Source organism: Acomys russatus, chromosome 9, assembly GCF_903995435.1.
Source record: "Acomys russatus chromosome 9, mAcoRus1.1, whole genome shotgun sequence".
NCBI classification, from domain to species: domain Eukaryota; kingdom Metazoa; phylum Chordata; class Mammalia; order Rodentia; family Muridae; genus Acomys; species Acomys russatus.
Window position 1 is genome coordinate 41283144 of NC_067145.1, and position 20847 is coordinate 41303990.

General features: G+C 41.0%; 1 protein-coding gene across 1 annotated transcript in view; it reads left to right on the top strand.

The window, feature by feature from the left end:
• Mastl (microtubule associated serine/threonine kinase like) overlaps positions 1-18262 on the top strand; it is a 34780-nt gene extending 16518 nt beyond the window's left edge. Inside the window, exons 7-12 of the mRNA XM_051151216.1 lie at positions 2991-3163; positions 5627-6721; positions 8239-8380; positions 15446-15559; positions 15903-16004; positions 17737-18262. Coding sequence (XP_051007173.1) covers positions 2991-3163; positions 5627-6721; positions 8239-8380; positions 15446-15559; positions 15903-16004; positions 17737-17894 — 1784 coding nt within the window. The 3' untranslated portion in view covers positions 17895-18262. The remainder of the gene's footprint in view (positions 1-2990; positions 3164-5626; positions 6722-8238; positions 8381-15445; positions 15560-15902; positions 16005-17736) is intronic.
• Positions 18263-20847: the final 2585 nt, after the last annotated feature.

Below are 20847 nucleotides of genomic sequence, written 5' to 3' on the forward strand. Positions count from 1 at the left end.
AGCACCCAGAAGCAGCTGGCTCCCTGAGTTCAAGGCCAGCCTGATCCACTAGAGGACTTGTGTATGAAAATTTAAGTTGGATTAGACAGACTTTGAAATGAAATCCCTTCCTAGTGGTAAAAGCGATGGTTACTATGTTAGAAAGCTCTGATTTTCCTAGAGTTTAATTCATGGTCATCCCTTTGGAGAAAGAAAAAGATACATGTGTCTTAGTTATCTTTCTATTGCTGTGCTAAAACTGCATGACCAAGGCACCTTAAAAAAGAAAGGGCAGGCCGGGTGTGGTGGCGCACACCTTTAATCCCAGTGCTCCAGAGGCAGAGGCAGGCAGACTGCTGTGAGCTCGAGGCCAGCCGGGTCTACACAGTGAATCTGGGACAGCCAAGGCTGCACAGAGAAACCCTGTCTTGGAAAATAAAATGCTTATGAATTTCATTGGCCTGCTAATTCCAGAGGTTAGAGGTCACAATGGCAGAGCTAGGACACAAAAGTAAGTGGCTTGAGCAACGGCTGAGGGCTCAATCTTCGTCCACAAACAGAAGCTAAGAACACACTGGAGACATGTTTTGAAACCTCAGGCCCGTCCCTGTGGCACACTGCCTCCTTAGGCTGCTCCTGATCCTTCCCACACAGTTCCTCCAACTAATCAAATCTGGGCAGGCCGTTCGCATTCACCACCACCATGTGCATCCTTCCGTATGCATAGAAACCTTGAGGTCATAAACACATCAGTAAAAGCATAACTGTCTTGTGTCTAATTGAAACTAAAGTGGGGACCTTTATTCAGTCTGCAAATCCAGGCATGATGGTGCACTTTTGTAGTTTTAGCACTAAGGACAAGGGCAGTGATCCCTTGGACTGTGTAGCCAGCCAGCCTAGACTGCTTGGCCAGCTCTAGAATAGTGAGAGACCTTAACTCAAGAAAAGGGTCGGGGGAGCTGGAGATATGGCTCAGCAGTTAGGGGCACTGGCTGCTTTTCCAGAGGACCTGGGTTCAGTTCCCAGCACCCACATGGCAGCTCGCAACTGTATGTAACTCCAGTTCCAGGGATCTAACACACTTTCTGGCCTCACTTGGGTACTAGGTATGTACATCATGCAGACATACATGCAAGCAAAGCACCTGTACATATAATTTTTTAAGTTAAAATACATATTTAAAAGAAGAAGAAAAACTACATGGCCCCTAAGATACTCTGTTCCAGAATGATCCCTGGCGTCAAGCTCAAATGCACACACACATACACACAGCTAAGGAGCAACCATTCCTAGCCATCTATGTAGGATAAAGGAGCAGGTATACTGTAGGTGCTGCCTTATTGCACTGGTTCATTGGTAGTCAGATTTCTATCATGTGACTTATCAGATTATAGTAACAAAATCACTTATAGAGAGGCATAAGTGCAAAGCTCATTGGCAGAGCCAGGCGTGGTGGAGCACACCTTCATAATCCCAGCACTCAGGAGGCAGAGGCAGGAGGATCGATGTGAGTTCAAGGACAGCCAGGTCTACAAAGTGAGTCCAGGACTGCCAAGGCTATAGAGAGAAACCCTGTCTTTAAAAAAAACAAAAACAAACAAACAACCAACCTCATTGGTAGAATGTTTGCTAAACATATACGTGGTCATGAGTTCAATCCTGAGCACTGAAGAAAAAAAAAGAAAAGAAAATGCCTGTGGCTTTCTATAATCCACACTGCTGAGCACTATAAATTTCAACATCTCTAGTCCTGCTACAGCTTTAATTAAACATAAATTGAGGTGGGTAAATTTAGTAACATTCTAACCTTAGAGCATATCTCACTAATGCATATCTCACTGACAAATGCTCCATTATCTATAACTTGAAAGTAAATCATATATAGCTCAAAATCAATTTCCTTCTAATTGTATTTTAATTTCCTTATCATGGCTTTTATTTTACAAATGTACAGGGATTTTGTTTTGTTACAACCTCCAGAGCATTACTTACACTTGAAATAATTTCTACATCTTAACATAGTAAGAATGATATCAGACACACCACCATCCTGTGGACTAGGTTAAGCTTACAAAGAGTAGTATATAATATAATATAATATAATATAATATAATATAATATAATATAATATGTAATACAGTTGCCTGGAAAGAATCAGGCTCCACATGTTCATAGCAGCCTTATTCATAATAGCCAGAACATGGAAACAGCCTAAGTGTCCCTCAGTAGAAGAATGGATAAAGAAACTGTGGTACATTTACACTATGGAATACTACTCAGCTATTAAAAAACAAGGAATTCCCGAAATTTGTGGACAAATGGGTTGAACTAGAAATGATCATAATGAGTGAGTTAACCCAGAAGCAGAGAATGTCAAATGGTACATACTCAATGGACACTAGCCCAAGGGGCATGTCCCATGAAAGTCTTCACTTACCAGGAAAGTGGGACAGAGGGGAGGACATCCTATTGGGATTGTAGGTGAGAGAAGCATGGGAGAATGGGAAATCGAAGGATCCAGAGGGTCCTAGAAACCTACAAGAAGAACATTATGATGGGCGGTTGTGGGCCCAGGGGTTCTGCTCAAACTGGCTTCAACCAAGGACAGTACATGCAGTAAGCATCAAACCCCTACCCAGATCTAGCCAATGGACAGGACATTCTCCACAGTTGAGTAGAGAGTGGGGACTGACCCTCACAAGAACTCTGGTGCCCCATATTTGACCACGTCCCCTTGATGGGGAGGCCCGGTGGCACTCAGAGGAAGGATAGCAGGCTACCAAGAAGAGACTTGATACCCTATGAGCATATACAGGGTGAGGTAATCCCCCTCTGTCATAGTCATAGGGGAGGGGAGTAAGGGGAAAATGGGAGGGAGGGAGGAATGGGAGGATACAAGGGATGGGATAACAATTGAGATGTAATATGAATATTATCAATTAAAAAAAGAGTCAGGTTCCATAAAGAACTAGTAGCTGTGAAAATAAACCAGTATTTTCTTTTCCCTTCAGGTCTTGAAACACTTGCATCCAATCCAGAAATACCTGCTAAATGTCTGACTTCTAATCTCCTCCAGTGTAGGAAAAGGCTGGGCACATCCAGTACTAATAGTCAGTCTCAGACCTTCGTATCCAGTGTGGAGTCAGAGTGCCACAGCAGCCCCAAATGGGAAAAAGACTGCCAGGTTAGGAGCCGCCGAAGCTAATTCACAACACCATACCATTCCTTATAAAACCTGTATGGAAGTGGCATGGTTACATGGGCATAGTTGAACTATTATTAAAGAAATTCTTCATTTTTCTGGATATCCTATCACATTCTTGTAAAATCTTTATTTCATTTCTCATTCACTTGTGATGCTGGACTTGCTTAGCGTAAGATAAATGATTAAGTGTTGTGGGAAACCAACAGAAAATGTTTGGCTTCCAGACAAACTTGAATTTCCTACTGTGATAAAGATGGTGGATAATTGAAGGTTTGCTGTTTGCTTACCTAATAATTTAAAAACTTAGAGTATCTTCTTCTGAACTGTTACTACCAATTTCACATTTAAAGGAATGGAAACTCTTCAGAAATAACTTTTAGAACATAAATTTAATAGGGATGTGTCCTTAAAAGTCTCTATTTCAGGGCAATTGTTAGCTAAATGAATGGATGTCCTTTAAATTATTTTACTTAAGCCAGGCAGTGGTGGTTTATACTTTTAAACCCAGCATTCAGGAGACAGAGGCAGGCAGATCTCTGAGTTTAAGGCCAGCCTGGTCTACAGAATGAGTTCCAGGACAGCCATGGCTACACAAAGAAATCCTGCATTGAAACCCTACAAAACAAATATTATTTTACTTAATTATATGTTGTTTTTGCTTTCTCTATAAAGTTATTAATGCTGATAAGTATAAAAGGTGACAGAAATTTAAATGTAAATTTATAGTAAGTTCTCCATAGAAGGTTGATAAAATCAAAATAAGTCATTTGATAAAGTAATTTAGGTTCTATTTGCTTCTTATTTTCAGAAATCTGACCTTTCTTATTACTATTAGATATTTGTGTTGGATAAAACAAGACATCTGGGTTTTTTTTCTTTTTAGATATTGCTATAGATAATATACGCTGTACGTACACAGATTTTTATTCCTGCAGCTCTTACTCCATCTCTTTCCTATCCTAGAGAACATAATGTGCACTCTTCCTATCTGTAGATAGCTTCTCCTCCTTCTCCCTCCCACTTAGCTCACCACTCAAGAATGCAGTGGTGAGAATACAGCGCACTTGATACAGTAGACCTCCGGTAACACTGTACCGACCCCCCAGGTTCATCAGCTTCTATACCAGAAAACCAGAGAATTACAATTTGAAATTTTTCTTTTTGCTTAGAACTAAGTGTACCTCACTACTAAGTAAGTTAATGATAGTTGCTAAAGTTTGATGTTTGTACGTTAAAAGTAGACCCTGTTAAATCTGAGGTTGTGTCTTTGTGGTATAGCACTTGATTCACATGATCCTAGATTTAGTCTCCAGTGATGCCAGGGGAAAACGGCAGTATTAGACATTGCTTAATTCATGCTACAAAAGTATTCTTATAAAGATCCTATAGGGGCTGGAGAGACGGCTCGGTGGTTAAGAGCACTGGCTGCTCTTCTACCTGTGCTCAATTCCCAGCACTCACATGGCAGCTCACAACTGTCTGTAACTTCTGTTCCAGAGGCTACAACACACAGACATAAATGCAGACAAAACACCAATGTACATAGAATAAAAATAAGTACTTTTTTTAAAATGCTGTTTTTTTTTAAATCCTAGTTGCCATGCACCAGTTTTAATATACATAAAGTTCTGACACAAGCATCTTCAGATTTTTCAATTCAGTCTTCAAGAAAAGCATTTTGCTAGTCCAGAGTTGGTACAGTGCTCACCTAGCAGCTCAGCACTCTGGATCAGTCTCTAGCGGCCTGTGTATGGGGCCTGGTGGCACACACCTGCAATTGCAGCACTCAGACAGGCTTTTCAGAAGTTCTGGGTTATCCTTGCTACATGTTTAGTTGAAGCCAAGCCTGAAATACATAAGACTGTCTCAAAATAAGAAAAGCATGTTGTTTTCGAGGCAGTGTCAATTTTTGTTTGTTGCCAAGTACTCGCCACTGAGTTACATCCACAGCCCCAACAGTGGATTTTAATTCCTAAGTATTTCTGGTTTTATTTAATTGTCTATATAGTAACACATGTTTACAATAATTATTTTTGGTCTATAATTTTTCAGCTACTAGATTTTAATCTCTTGCATTTTGCTGTTTTAAAGAGAATTACCATACCTCCATTGTAAAGTTATGTACAATATATACACCTACCCCAAATTTTATCTCAATATATTCTGCTAATCTTCTCTAATATCAAATACCATGCTATCAAAGTAAGTATTAGGACATAATTTATTGAAATTTTAACCAATGTTTCACTTGAAACAATGTAATTATAAGCAATGTAGTATAGTAAGCTTACACTGTAATTGTTTTTAGTTCTTCTGTTTCATCTAAAACAAGAAAAGGCAGCATACTAGTTCATTGATTACACCTCACATGTAGGCAGTCATCGCTAGAAGTTTTTAAAAATCTAAGGTTTATAACTGAAAATAGCATTTTCCTCCTCTTAGGAAAGTACCAAGTCATCAGGCTGGAGTGCAGTTGAAATGCTATATGCAAAATCTACAAATGCCATCGAGACAAAAAGAGATCTTGAGTTAGCACTTTCTCCCATCCATGACAGCAGTGCCGTTCCTGCCCCCGGAAGCAGCCGCGTGAACCTCCCTAGAAGATGCTTCTCTGGGGAAGTCCCTTGGGAAGCAAGAGAACTGGGTGTGAATAATGAGGTCATGGCCGTTGACATGAGACAATCTGGTGGTTCCCAGCAGTCCAGGCGGTGGGTTGTAAATTCTAGCGGTACGTCTGAGGAGCAACTTGGTAAAAGAAATTTTAAAAGAAATTTCCAATTGGTTGATTCCAGTCCTTGTCAGGAAATTATACAAAGTAAAAAAAACTGTGTAGAGTGTGGGCACAGTAAGGAAAGTATATGTTGCTATACAAATCAAAACACCGGCATGACAGCCGAAGTCCAGAATCTTAAGCTGTCAGTTGGTGGAAGTCAGCAAAATGACTATGCTAATAAGGAGAACGTTGTCACCTACTTAACTGATAAACATACCCCAGAAGAACTGCATATTCCAGTGATAGCAAAAAACCTTATGGCTGAACTAGATGAAGACTGTGAGATGACTAGTAAAAGAGACTGTCTAAATCCTAACTCTGTGTATTCTGATGAAGACGGAGCTTCTAAAACTGTCTGTGTGGATTCAGACTCATCTTTTCCTGGAGTTTCTATGATGGAAAGTTCGCTGGAAATTCAGGCCTTAGAACCAGATAAAAGCATCAAAGAATACTCTTTTGAAGAATCAAATAATGAAGATGTACTTGTATTACCAAAGTGCCAAGAAAATGACTGGCACACTTCTTCTATCCAAGACAGCAGCCAAATGTTAGCTCCTCCTTCAAAGGCTTTCAAAACATTAACCTCTAAAACAAATGTTGTAGCTTTTCGAAGCTTTAACAGTCATATTAATGCATCCAGTAACTCAGAACCATCCAAGATGAGCATAACTTCTTTAGATGCTATGGACATTTCCTGTGACTACAATGGCTCGTATCCCATGGCTGTGACCCCTACTCAGAAAGGAAGGTCCTCTATGTCACAGGTATATTACGGTTTATTAGCACTTTATTCTTTCAATGTTAGAATAACCTATTAAAGCACATTCTTGCCTCTCAGCTAGGTTGTATGGTATTAATTATAGTTTTGTTTTCTTATAGATAGTTGAAATTTTTCTCATAAAGTAAAGCTGATAATGCTTATTTTTCTCATTATATAACTATGCTTTTCTAAGAAAATACATATTTTCACTGATCTTAACATACTTTGAAATAAGTTTAAATCTGTCTTGCTATTCTCCAACAACTTATATATTTCAAATATTATTTGTCTTTATTTTCTAGACTTGTATAAACCAAACTTTCTGGTTTTTTATATTTAATTAATTTATTCAGATTACATCTCAATTGTTTTCCCCTCACTTGTATCCTTCCGTTCCTCCCTCCCACTTTCACCCTATTCCCCTCCCCTAGGTCTGTGACGGAAGGGGACCTTCTCTCCCACCACACAGTCACAGGCCACCAAGTCTCATCCTGGTAGCCTGCTTATCCCTTCTCCCCACCAAGGGGAGGTGGTCAAATATGGGGCACTGGAGTTCATGTCAGAGTCAGTCCCTGCTCTCCACACAACCGTGGAGAATGTCCTGTCCATTGCCTAGATCTGAGTAGAGGTTCAATGTTTACTGCATGTATTGTCCTTGGTTGGGGCAGGAGCCTGAGCAGACCCCCCTGGGTCCAGATCTGCCCGTCATGATGTTCTTGAGGTTTCTAGGACCCTCTGGATCCTTCTATTTCCCCATTCTCCATACTCTCAGCTAGAGTCCCAATACGAAGTCCTCACATCTATCCCAATCTCCTAGGAAGTGAAAACTTTCATGCGACATCCCTTCTGACCTAGTGTCCAATTATAAGTGAGTATATACCATGCGAGTCTTTCTGCGTCTGGGTTAACTCGCTCAGTATGACTATCTCTAGTTCCATCTATGACTCTATTTCTTTTATTCCTTTAAAGGGGGCATTATAAAAAGATGAAGCTCCAGATTTAGTTTATAAGATCTGGGTTTTCCTTTAAGGGCTTAGATGTCCCTTCACCTCAGAGCCTGTTTTCTGCTGCCTGTGAGGATAAAAGTCCCTGTGGTACTGGTTTCGTAAGGTTGGTGTTAAGCAATAATTACCTTAAAAACATTTTAAGGCCATTTAGTACAAGAGGCGACAGATACTTAGTTTATCTCACATGTTGTCTTAATAGTTTCCATCATTTTGTCAGCCGTAGCCATTCTTATTTGTACTGATCTAGGCTGTCCAGGTATTTGCTTAGGAAGACTACCTTCTTATAAGCCTGTAATTCTAACCCTTGACACGCTAAGGCAGCAGATTGTGGGTCGGAGGTCAGTGATGTTATGTGAGCTGTTGCATTTTATTGCCTAGCAGGACCTTTTTATAATTATAACTAGCATGTGCCTGCCTTTAAATCCCTGAGCACGGGACTTTTTCTTGTTGCCTCAATGCTTTTGTTGTTTAAAAGCCATAACATTTATTGTCTCTTGAACTCTTCTTGAATTAGCAGACTCCAAATCAGGTCAAATTGGGAACGTCATACAGAACTCCAAAGAGTGTGAGAAGAGGGGCAGCCCCAGTGGATGATGGACGAATTCTAGGAACTCCAGATTACCTGGCACCTGAGCTTTTACTCGGTACAGCCCATGGTAAGTTATCCAGTATGTGCCTTGGGTCTCACTTTATTGTTGTTGTTTTTGGTTTTTCAAGACAAGGTTTCTCTGTGTAGCCTTAGCTGTCCTGGACTCACTTTGTAGACCAGCCTGGCCTTGAACTCAGAGAGATCCACCTGCCTCTGCCTCCCGAGTGCTGGAATTAAAGGTGTGCACCACAACACCCAGCAGGTCTCACATTTTTCTCAGTGGTTGCATTATCCCTTTATGTGAAAGTGTTTTAAATTTCTTTGATCTGTGTTCAAGCCCTGGAAGCCACATAGTCCCTCTCCCATCACACCCACACTGTGGACGTCTGTTTGAGATAGTCTCTTACTTGGTAGACCAGGCTGGCCTTCCTCTCCCATCACACCCACACTGTGGGCGTGTTGTTCTATTTTTGCTGTTTGAGACAGGGTCTTACTTTGTAGACCAGGCTGACCTTGAACTCAGATCCTCCTTCTTTTTTCTTTCAAAAAAGTTTTTTCTACATTCTAAGGTGAACTGTATTCATCTGCCAGAACTGATACCACAAAATACTACAAATCAAGTGGTTCAAAACGTATGCTTCACAAATCTGAAATTTGAAGGCTAGAGTAGGGACTTCTGAAACCTGAAGGAGGATCCTTCCGAGATCTGAAAGCTTATATTAATTTCCAGGCCATTTTTTATTTTTCTGTTTCTATCTCTTTATATGTGGTGCTTTCCCTACATCTCTGTCATCATGTGGCTTCATTATTTTGACATGTCATAATTTTTCACTTATACATTAATTTCTTTTATTAATTTTTGTTGGCACACTAAGTATTGAGTTTCATTATGACATTTTATATATGTATATATTACTATACTTGCCTGATATTGATGCCCCTTCTCACTGGACATCTTCTTCTGCTCAAATAGTCTCACTTCTGCTTTCAAGTCATGTGTGTGTGTGTGTGTGTGTTTTACATTTGTTTATTAATTTACTGTGTGAATGTGTATATTTTAAATGTAACTTTTATTTGTCAGATATAATTGTCATCTCAGAGGCTTACTGTTGAATAAGCTTTCTAGCTCTTTCTGAATTCTGGCTGGCTGGTTCAACTGAGCTGTTCTTTCTCATATTCCTCTCCAAGCTGACTGATTCAATCTGGCTTCTCTCATTTTCTCAGTGAATTGCTCTGCTTGGCCTTAGACTGACTCTGGCAATTTGTCCTAATCTTCTGGCCCCTTCTCATTCTCTGGCTTCAGCGGCCTCTGCTGACCTGCACTGAGGTGCATGAACTCAGGAATGAACACAGCTCCACTGCACTGACTCCCAGCTCACTGCACTCACTCACTGCCCTGACTCCCAGCTCACTGCACTGACTCCCAGATCACTGCACTGACTCCCAGATCACTGCACTGACTCACTGCACTGACTCACTGCCCTGACTCCCAGCTCACTGCACTGACTCACTGCCCTCACTCCCACCTCACTGCACTGACTCCCAGCTCACTACCCTGACTCCCAGCTCACTGCCCTGACTCCCAGCTCACTGCACTGACTCCCAGCTCACTGCCCTGACTCCCAGCTCACTGCACTGACTCCCAACTCACTGCACTGACTCACTGCCCTGACTCCTAGCTCACTGCCCAGACTCCCAGATCACTGCCCTGACTCCCAGCTCACTGCACTGACTCACTGCCCTGACTTCCAGCTCACTGCCCTGACTCCCAGCTCACTGCACTGACTCACTGCCCTGACTTCCAGCTCACTACACTGACTCCCAGCTCACTGCACTGACTCCCAGCTCACTGCACTGACTCACTGCCCTGACTCCCAGATCACTGCCCTGACTCCCAGATCACTGCCTTGACTCCTAGCTCACTGCCCTGACTCCCAGCTCACTGCCCTGACTCCCAGCTCACTGCCCTGACTCCCAGCTCACTGCCCTGACTCCCAGCCCACTGCACTGACTCACTGCCCTGACTCCCAGCTCACTGCCCTGACTCCCAGCTCACTGCCCTGACTCCCAGCTCACTGCACTGACTTACTGCACTGACTCCCAGCTCACTGCACCGAGCTCATAAACAAGCTGACTCTTTCTCCTGGTACTGCTCTTAAATACCTTTTCTCCTGAGAATTGGACATGTCATATCTCTGGCGCATTCTATCAAATCTTTCTCTGATTTTCACTTTGTCTGCCCTTCAGTTAGATGCTATTGTTTGGGATTAAAAGTGTGTACTAAGGGATTCCAGCCAGAGGGATTAAAGGTGTGTACACTGAACTAGAAAGTTTTTAGATGTGATCAGAGCAGCCATGTTGCTGAATTAAAATTCCTCTATGGTGTATATATTTCAAGGGGCACATTTTGAGCTTCTGATTCAGTGAGAAATCCTGTATCCAAAAACAAGGCGGAGACCAATAAAGGAAGATACCCGATGCCTTAGTTACTTACTGTTCGATTGTATAAAGACATGTCGTGACTAAGGCAACTCTTAGAAAAGGAAGCTTTTAATTGGAGGCTTGCTTACAGTATCAGAGGCTTAATCCATTCTCAGCATGGCTGGGAACATGGTAGCAGGCGGGCAGCTGCTAGAGCAGTACCAGAGAGGTTATTAGCACCCTGATCATCCTAGCAAAGGATGGGAGAGACTGGGCCTGGCCTGAGCTTTTGAAACCTCTAAGCCCACCCCAGTGATGCACTTCCTGCAATAAGGCCACGCCTCCTAGTCCTTCTAATCCTTCTCAAATAATGTCAGGCCCTAATAATTAAGCATTCAAATATATAAGCCTATGAGAGCCATTCTTAGTCAAACCACACCTAATGCTAAGGTTTTTTTCTCCACATTCATATGCAGAGATGAATGACATATATAACACACGCGTATACCCCACATGCATGCAGCACACACACACACAAAACAAAATAAATTAATAAAGGATCAAGGTTCAATATTGAAAAGAAAAGTATTAAAGTGGTTCTTTCTGTGTCCTCTACAATTAACCAAGGCTGAGGGTATCAGGATCCAAAGTTATGAGGTGAAGGGTCTGCTCCCAGCTTCTGCCCAGTGTGAGTCTACTGCCACCTAAACTTTTCTGCAGGTCATCTAGCCTTCCTCTGTCCACATTACTTCCCACACCTCTCTCACAGTCCTGTGCCTGTGGCGTGGCAGGTTGACTCTGCGTTTTATTTCCAGATATTGAGCCTCCATGCAACTCTGTCTTACACAGCAGGAGACAGTCTTCTCTACTCTCTCATTAACTCTCTCATCAGAGTATGTCCCTTGAGCCCCAGCTGGACTGAAGGCTTGCAGGGTCTGTGCACTCGTCCTATGGGTAGGACTGCCAGGCTCTTCATCAGCTGCCTTGCCTGCCTTCTGTTTTCTTTACCCCTTGTAGAGCTGTGTAGCTCAATCTATGTGCTTCTTGCCCCATTTTATTGAATTACCCTTCTGTTCTCAGCACTTGACAACAGCCTGGCTGGTCTGGAACTCTTCTATACTCCCAAACAGGCGTTGAACTCACAGAGATCCTCCTGCCTCTGCCTCCCGAATGGTAGGATTACATGTACAGCACCTGACAAGCACTTACAATGCACTGAGCCATCTCCCCAGCCCAACACCACAAGGCCAAATAACTGAGCTTCCTGATTATAGTTAAAATGTTCCAGACTAGCTGAGCACGGTGGCACAGACCTGTAAACCCAGCACTAAGGAAGGCAGAGGCAGGCAGATCACTGAGTTCGAGACCAGGCTGGTCTACAAAGTGAGTCCAGAAAGCCAAGGCCACACAAAGAAACCCTGACTCAAAAAACAAACAAGCAAACAAAAATGTTGCAGTCCAGAGCCAAATTATGTTGAGTTACTTTTAATGCCTTTGAAAGCCATGAAGTGCCCACTCCTACCTGATAAGATGTCCTTGTGCCATAACCAAAGCTATTCTCAGCAGATCACTGGCCTGCACCTGCCCTAGAGCTAGAATGTCTGCAGAGTCTGCAGCCTGTAACTGCATCTCACCTGCCTTGCTGAAACCCAGCCACCTGTGATACCCAACAGCCTAGCTTTACTCTCAGTAGATGGTAGGATACCTGCATTTAAAATATGTCCTTAGGATTTTCTGGATTTCATAGGTTAATGTCTCATTTTTCTAATTTTATTCATTTGGGTCTTTTAATTAATTTGGCTCTAAGTTTATCTTGTTTATCCTTTTAAAAACCATCTCTACTTCATTGATTCTTTGGGTTTTTTTGTTTCTTGTTTTCTATTTCATTGAGCTCCGCCCTGACCTTATCAATTCTACCAATTGCTTCTAGGTTTGGTTTGCTCTTGTTTCTCCAAGGCCTTTGGGAGAATTTGGGTTTTTTTTTTTTTTTTTCCATGTATGTGTGATGTGTACGACACATAGAATGCATGTGGAGATCAGAGAACAACTTTGTGGAGTTGGTTCTCTCCCTCCACTTTTACGTGGGTCCCGGGGACTTCAGGTTGTCAAGCGTGCATGCCAACTGCTTTTACCAACTATACTGCTGAGCCTACTTATTTGAGATTTTTTTGGGTTTTTTGTTTGTTTGTTTGTTTTTGCGTTATAAACATTCGATCATTTTCTCTGTAACAAGCATGAGGAAAACTGTCTGCCCCTAAAATTCTTGAAAATAATGGGATAACAAACATCTGGCCACTTCATTTTTAACTTAATTTGAATTGAAATTGTTACTTTTCATGGACCAATAATGTATAAATATTTTAAAATGTAATATATTTATATGTAAGTATAAGCATTTTAGGATTGTTTTTAAATGTAACAGTGGCAGTAATATATAGGGGTTATTTCTTGTCTGCGTTTCCCTCGCCCTTTGTCTCACTGGGTCATTAGCTAGACCTAGCTAACATACAAACAGTTGAGAATTAACTTCAGAATTTAGGATACCATTTTGAAAACTGGTATACAAAGACTTTATCTCAGTCAGGGCCAACAAAATTGTAGATAATAAAATATTAGTTTTCAAAGTTCTAAATAATTTGAATCTGGCGTTTTCAAATGTTAATTCTGAAGGCTAAAAAGAGAAAAAAGAAACACTAATAAGAGCATTAACGAATGTCTCCACTTGTCTGCTACCAGCAATCTCATTTAAAAGAGCTAAACAGTAGCACCTCCCCCAGTAAGCTCAGGAACCTGGCCTGCCTAGTGCCTGAGCGCTCCTGAGCCTCCCCTGAGCGAGAAACGGGACTTTGGAACCTTTCACCTCAAGGTCCATCTGTTCTCTGGGAGCAAACAGCGCCTGAACCAGCCCACCAGACTCGGAATCCAGGCTGCCCACTGGCCATTGAACACCAAATATCCAGTCACCTGGTCAATTAAATTGATTGCTCTCTTAGCTACTGCTTTTACTTCTTCAGGCCATAGTGTTATTATTTCAAAACAGGACTTCACGTAGCTCAGGCTGGCCTTGAACTCATCACATAGCTGAACTTGTAATCCTTCTGTTTCCAGATCTAGAGAGCTAAGACTTAAACCTAAGGCTTCATACAAGAAAGACAAGCACTGTAAAAGCTTAGCTATATACTTTACCTACCATCTTAATGGGGGTCCTTGAGTCAGGGTTTCTCTGTGTAGCTTTGGCTATCCTATAGTCACTTTGTAGACCAGGCTGGCCTTGAACTCACAGTGATCCATCTGCCTCTGACTCCTAAATGCTGGGATTAAAGATGTGCGCCACCAAGCCCAGCCGAAAATAAAAAATTTTTTAAGCAAATAACAAAAGCAAATGTGCATTTTTGGCAACCCATTAGCTTCCACCAACCCAAAGGCTTAAGAATGTCATCAGATAGCATCTGGGAATGACCAGATGACTGAGTTTTTCCTGCTTTTCTATGACCTGCCTGTGGCACCATCAGTGTATTCGGTCAGTGTCTGACTTACAACTTTCTTTGCTTTGTAGTTAATATAGTTGCATGTAACCACTTCTATGGTGGAGCATGCCTTTCCTGTTTGAGATTTTACTTTATTTATGTGTACTTTGTGCCTGCATGCATGTATATGTCCATGCCTGGTGCCTACTGAGGCCACAAGGAGGTATTGAATTATCCTGTAGCTGGAGTTACAGGTGGTTGTGAGCTGTCATGTGGGGGCTGGGAATGGAACCCAGGTCCTCCTGCCACTGAGCCATGTCCTTAGGCCTAGAACATGTGTGTCAGGGCACACTTAATCCGTAAGCCTGAGGTGTGGTCATTCAACTTTGGCAACAGAATAGCTCTCCCTCCCTTTAAGGTAAGAACTGTATTTTTAAATTTTATTATTTATTTTTATTATAATTTTAAAAATAAAATTTTATTATAATTTATTCAGATTATGTCCAGATTGTTTTCCTCTCACTTGTGTCCTCCCATTCTCACCCTCCTTCTTTTTTCCGCCCTATTACCCTCCTTTATTTTTACATCAACAAAACACATAGTAAACCGTTATAATTTAGGGCATTCAATGGTTCCCTAGGCTTTCCTTCAGTTAGTATAAATATTGCTGACATACGTTGGGTAAAACAATACTATCATTTAAATGTTGTCTTTTTTTGTTTTGTTTTGTTTTGTTTTTGTTTTTTGAGACATGGTTTCTCTGTGTAGCCCCAGCTATCCTGGAACTCTCTCTGGAGACCAGGCTGGCTTCAAACTCAGAGATCCACCATCCTCTGCCTTCTGTGTGCTGGGATTAAAGGCTTGTGCCACTACCACCTGGCTATGTAGTCATTTCTCAACTTAAAATTAAAAAGTCTATTTCAGAAAATATTCTTTAGGTTAAAGGTTTAAGAACTTAATTTAAGATTTAGAATTCATAAAATACTCAATATCAGAAGCTACTAATCAATCAAAAAGTAGCTTTGCAATGTCTTTAAGTATCTGTGGCAGCTGCTACTTGAAGCCTCCTGAAAGTTAAGGCGATGGTTAACCCACTGCACAACAGAAGGAAATGTATGCAGAAACAGAAAAAAGCCCAAAGCAAGAAGGCACTGATGGCTCAAGCATCAATATACTGATGTTTCTGTTGTAAAATGTTTGTATAAAATGCTTGCAAATTCAACTCTTCTCGTCTTAAATTCCAGGTCCTGCAGTAGACTGGTGGGCACTTGGAGTTTGCTTGTTTGAATTCCTAACAGGAATCCCCCCTTTCAATGATGAAACTCCACAACAAGTATTCCAGAATATTTTAAAAAGAGGTGATTTTTTTTTTTTTAATTAAGGTAGATTCAGGGTTGGAGGATGTATATTGGTGGTAAAGCACTTGTCTAGCATACACGAGACCCTTAATTTCATCCATAGGACAAAAAAATTCATTTATCTCTGTTAGTTGAGAATGATTTAAAATCATGTTTAAAAAGGCATTCTAACATAGTGTAAAGCATGGGGTCAGAGTGGTCTAAGGAAAGAAAGGCACTCAAAAGGAAGTAAGCTACACTGAGAAATGGGTGTCCACTTCTCTAAGGTTTACAGAAAGTAAGACACACTCCAGTGTGGCTCCTCAAGGTAAAGAAAGTCAGACAACTTTGCTTGTGTTTGTAGACATCCCTTGGCCAGAAGGTGACGAAAAGTTATCTGATAACGCCCAAGGCGCAATAGACATACTCTTAACCATTGATGACACGAAGAGAGCTGGAATGAAAGGTAAGGGTTTTGTCAGTCAACTACTTTACACTTGCTTGGTTCCCCATAGTAACTGTACCGTCAGGTTCTAGTACAGTAATCTGGCTGCTCAGTGGTCAAATCATAGATAAACAGTTGTATATTTGTCTTTATTTCAGCTTAAAACTCAGCACAGTGTACTTGCAACTCACACACTGAATTTTGTAACTCTCCATGAGATATTAGAAACAATATTATGTTGTATCTTCTAGTTTAGAGGAATAACATTTTATAGGCTTATAAATTTCCTAAATCAATATTAAGCATGTCATCTCCCAATATTCTTAAAGTAGATACTTTTTGGTTGTATTTACTTACTGCCTTGTCATTTCTTTATTTACTAAATTTATATTGCTGCTTTAAAAAGTAAAGGATTGAAAACTGGATATGGTGGCTCATACCTATGATCCCAACCCTTAGGAGCCTGAGACATAAGAATTGCCATGAATTCAAAGCCAGCCTGGGCTCTACAGTTTAAAAAAAAAAAAAAAAAAAAAGCCTGTCCCAAAAATAAATAAGTGAGGAGGATTTGGCTGGAGATGGAGCCTCACAGTGACATGTGCACAGCATGTGCCAGCCCCTGGTTTCAATCACCAGCCCTGCAAAGAAGAAACAGTAGCAATTAAGTAACACAGTACAGTCCAACAAGTGAGCATGTTTTTATTTTAGGAAATAGGAGTAGTAAAACTACCTGATGGCGCACATAATCCCAGTTCTAAGGAGGCAGGGGCAGGCAGTTTGAAGCCAACATGATCCACATAGAAACCTACTCCAGGACAGCCAGCACTACATAGACACTGTCTCAAAATAAAACAAAAAACAGAGGAGTGCTCTGATGAGAAGATTCATGATGAACCCGTGGTGTTAGCTACTACACAGTAATGATGCAGCCAGTGAAATTAAGTAAGTCAAGGAGTCATGAAGAGAATGTGTGGGAAATGCCATAAAAGACCAGAACCAAGCCAGGTGTGGTGCTACACGCCTGGAAAGGCAGCACTTAAGAGGCTATTGAAGAGGATTGTAAAAATGGTCCACTTGGGGTTCAGGGTAAGTTCCAGGCCAGCCTGGGCCACAGTGTGAAACTTTATCTCAAACACATAAACAAAAAGATCAAAACAAAAGGGCAATAGGTTAAATATACAGCAAATCGTCATCAATGTATCTGAATCCTCATGAAAGAAGATGAAGTACAGAAAGCAAATAGAGAAAGGCCAACGTCGTGTTTATGTTATGTTGGGCAATAGATAGGGCTTAAAGACTGCCATGATACGACAGGAGGTGGAGTGAGAATTAGAGCATTAGTCATGAGCTCCAGAGGTAGGGAAGAAGCAAGCCAAACAATCTCCAAGTGAGGGAAGGTGTGAGAAGATGCTGGCATCAAGAAAGATCCACTTCTCCAAGATCAATTCTTTCACTCACTTGGCCAATATAAAGCAGGCACCTGTAATATACCAGGTGAGGGCTGAAGAGATGGCTTAGCTGTTGAAGGCTAGGCTCACAACCAAAATGTAACATGCCAGGTGATATGCAAAACAGCACAATGTGAAGTCTGCAGGTTAATAGGGAAACACACGGCAAACAAATACTGTTGAGCGTGGTGCAGTAAAGTAAGACAAGGTAATAGAAGATATTCTCTTTTTAATTCCTGAAAGCAGAGCTTAAGTAATGGTACCATAATGTCCTGATTTTGGTTTTCACATATTTCCCCTTCTAGAGCTGAAGCGTCATCCTCTCTTCAGTGAAGTAGACTGGGAAAATGTGCAGCATCAAACTATGCCTTTCATACCCCAACCAGACAACGAGACAGATACATCCTATTTCGAAGCCAGGAATAATGCTCAGCATCTGACTATATCCGGGTTTAGTCTGTAGCACATATGTGTCGCTTATATCTACCCTTGTGATATATAATTAAGTTTTACAATAGTATGTTTCTTAATGCTAGGTTGGTCTAAATGTCATTATTTTACCCAGGCTAATGAGCTTTTAATTACTGAATTCAACAGCTTTCACTGAGTTAAAATACTCTAAGAAATATAATCAGTAATTTACCTTTACCTTAGAACTGTATATAAGTCACACACGCTTTTTCATCTTGCTATCTTATTTATTCACTGCACTTTATGAAGACCAACTTACCAATAAACTAAAACAACACTACCACTCTAACTAGAGGGAATGAGCCATAAGCTTATCTGTGTCTGCTGATGTCAGAGTGCTATTCACTTTGGTGTTACCATCAAACAAAAAAGGACCATTTCATTTAAATTTCACTTGTTTGCGTATGATTATGTCTAAACCTGTTATTAGGGCTGTCATGAAAGACAATACATGAAAAGTCAAGACATAAAAAAAGATTTGTCAAAATCATCATTTGCACATGATGGTGCAAACCTCAAGTCCCCGTATTGAGGAGCAGGTGGAAGACAGTAGTAGGACTGCAACTTCAAGACTAAGGCCAGCCAGGTCCATCGGCTCATCTGGCGACCAGCCAGGATTACATGGCGAGACCCTGTCTTGTAAAACTTAAAACAAACAGAAAAGTAGCTGGAAGATTACTCAGCAGTGTGACTTTGCAGAGTGTGGCCTAGACAAAGAACTGAGGTTTACACTTACCTTACTGGTGATTGGGTTTCACTGCCCTGATTGTTTTTGGTGCTTCCGCCCACAATTCCTCTTTCTTTAAAAGAGTAAAGGAAAGGCCAGGTGTGACACCTTAAGCCATCTTAATAGCTTGTTCAGTTTCAGTAGAAAAAAAATTGTACTTCATATCATGTCATTTCTAACATCATCAGACACAAATAGTAATAATCGACTTTGCCTAGTAAACGTAACTAATGATTTTCAGCATCGTTCTTTTCAAAGAATATGTACTACGAATCAGCTCACAAGTCTTATCTTAAACTGAGGCTTTCAGCATTTCTCTAGAAGAGCAAAATTAAGGTTTAAACGTATCATAGCTAAGGTTCTTGCTAATAACCTTTTGCATATTGACTTTAGTGTTCCTATGTTCCATTACCACTTAGTCACAGTCCAGATATAATATAGTTTGCACAGATGAGAGACACTTAAATTTGTTACATTAAAACACACAGTATAGTGGTACTAGGTTTAGAACCTTTACTGTGCTCACTTTAGTAGTGACTAATGGTCCAGTCACCTTTTTTACTAAAAATATTCAAAATACAGTTACTACAACTTCGTTTAAATATGAGTCACTTTCAGGTGACAGCATAATTCTACAGTCTATTTACTCTATCATCCTTTTATAGTGTTTTCAAGTAGTAGAAAGAAAAAGGCCTTTGGAATCAAAAAATGGTTAAACTGTGCTGCTACATTGAAATGATGTGGGCAGGTTAAAATTGAGCACTAAGATACTGGAGAATGGTGTGATTACTTTGGAGGCTGGAGGTAGTGAATGCTTATCTGGTTTACAAAGGACTCTGTGTTCAATCCCCAAACACACACAAATACTAATCACTGTGTAGAAACAGAATAAGCAGAGCCAGAATTAGAAATAAACTAGGGTCAGAGGAGTCCTGGCCTCTGAGAGCACTGGATCCCACTATGAGGACTGATAAAAATGAGGCCCATGGTGCCTTCTTAAATCAAATCATTGCACAACTGGTTATAGTAAAATGAGATTCTGCTGTAGATTACTGAGGGGTCCTCGCCTGCCTGAGGCTACATGAATCTAGCACTGAAGGAGACAGAAAAGCATATAAATGGGAGGCTGAATAAACAGGGATGCATTTGTACAAGGAAACAGTGTGCTGTGTATGAGTATTCAGAACCAAGGGGTGGGAAGACACCAAGTTCTCTTTGTAGATGGATGTATCTTTTATGAAGTTTTTTTCCTACTTATTGGTTCTCTTTTAAATTGGCCTCTTTCATAGTAGTTGGTGGTATTTTTTTCAATGACAGAGTAAATCATAAACACTTTGTACATTTGTTTCCTTTTACCTGTCTGTACAGAATGTGATTTTTAAAAATTATTTCTGCTTTAAAGATTATTTAACCTAATGTTCTAGCACTGGTGTTTCTTTTGATTGTGTGATTGCTTAAATGAAAATGGCCCCATAGGCTCATGTTTGAATACCTGGTCCCTGGTTGGTGGAACTGTCTGGGAAGGATTGGGAGCTGTGTCACTGGGGGCGAGCATTGAGGTTTCAAAAGATTCAAGTCACTCCTAGTGTGCTCTCCGCCCCCTGCTTGTGGTTAAGATGTGAGTGTTCAGACACTGTCTCCAAAGTCTGCTGCCTGCTACCTCTGCTCCACCATCGAGAACTATACCCCTCTGAAGTGTTTTTTCAAGACAGGGTTTCTTTGTGTAACCCTGGTTGTCCTGGAATTCTCTGTAGACCAGGCTGGCCTCGAACTCACAGAGATCCACCTGCCTCTGCATGCCAAGTGCTGGGATTATTGGCATGTACCACCACTGCCCAACAAGCTGCTTTTTGTTGTTGTTGTTGTTGTTGTTGTTGTTTTCTTGTGTGTAAATTGGTCTTTTGCCTGGATGTGTATCTATGTGAAGGTGTCAGAATTCCTGGAGCTGGGAATTGAACCCATGTCCTCTGAAGGAGCAGGCAGTTCTCTTAACCACTGAGTCATCTCCACAGCCCCAAATTCTTTTTCTAATAAGTTGCTTTGGTCATGCTGTCTTAATCATAGCAACAGAAAAGTAACCAATATAGATTATTTACTTACTCAGGTGACTAAATGGCAAATTACATGAATGAGTAATTAAAACATTCTGGAGGTAAAACAAAAACTAGGCCCAGTAAGTAGCTCAGCAAGTAAAGACACCTGCCACCAACCCTGAACA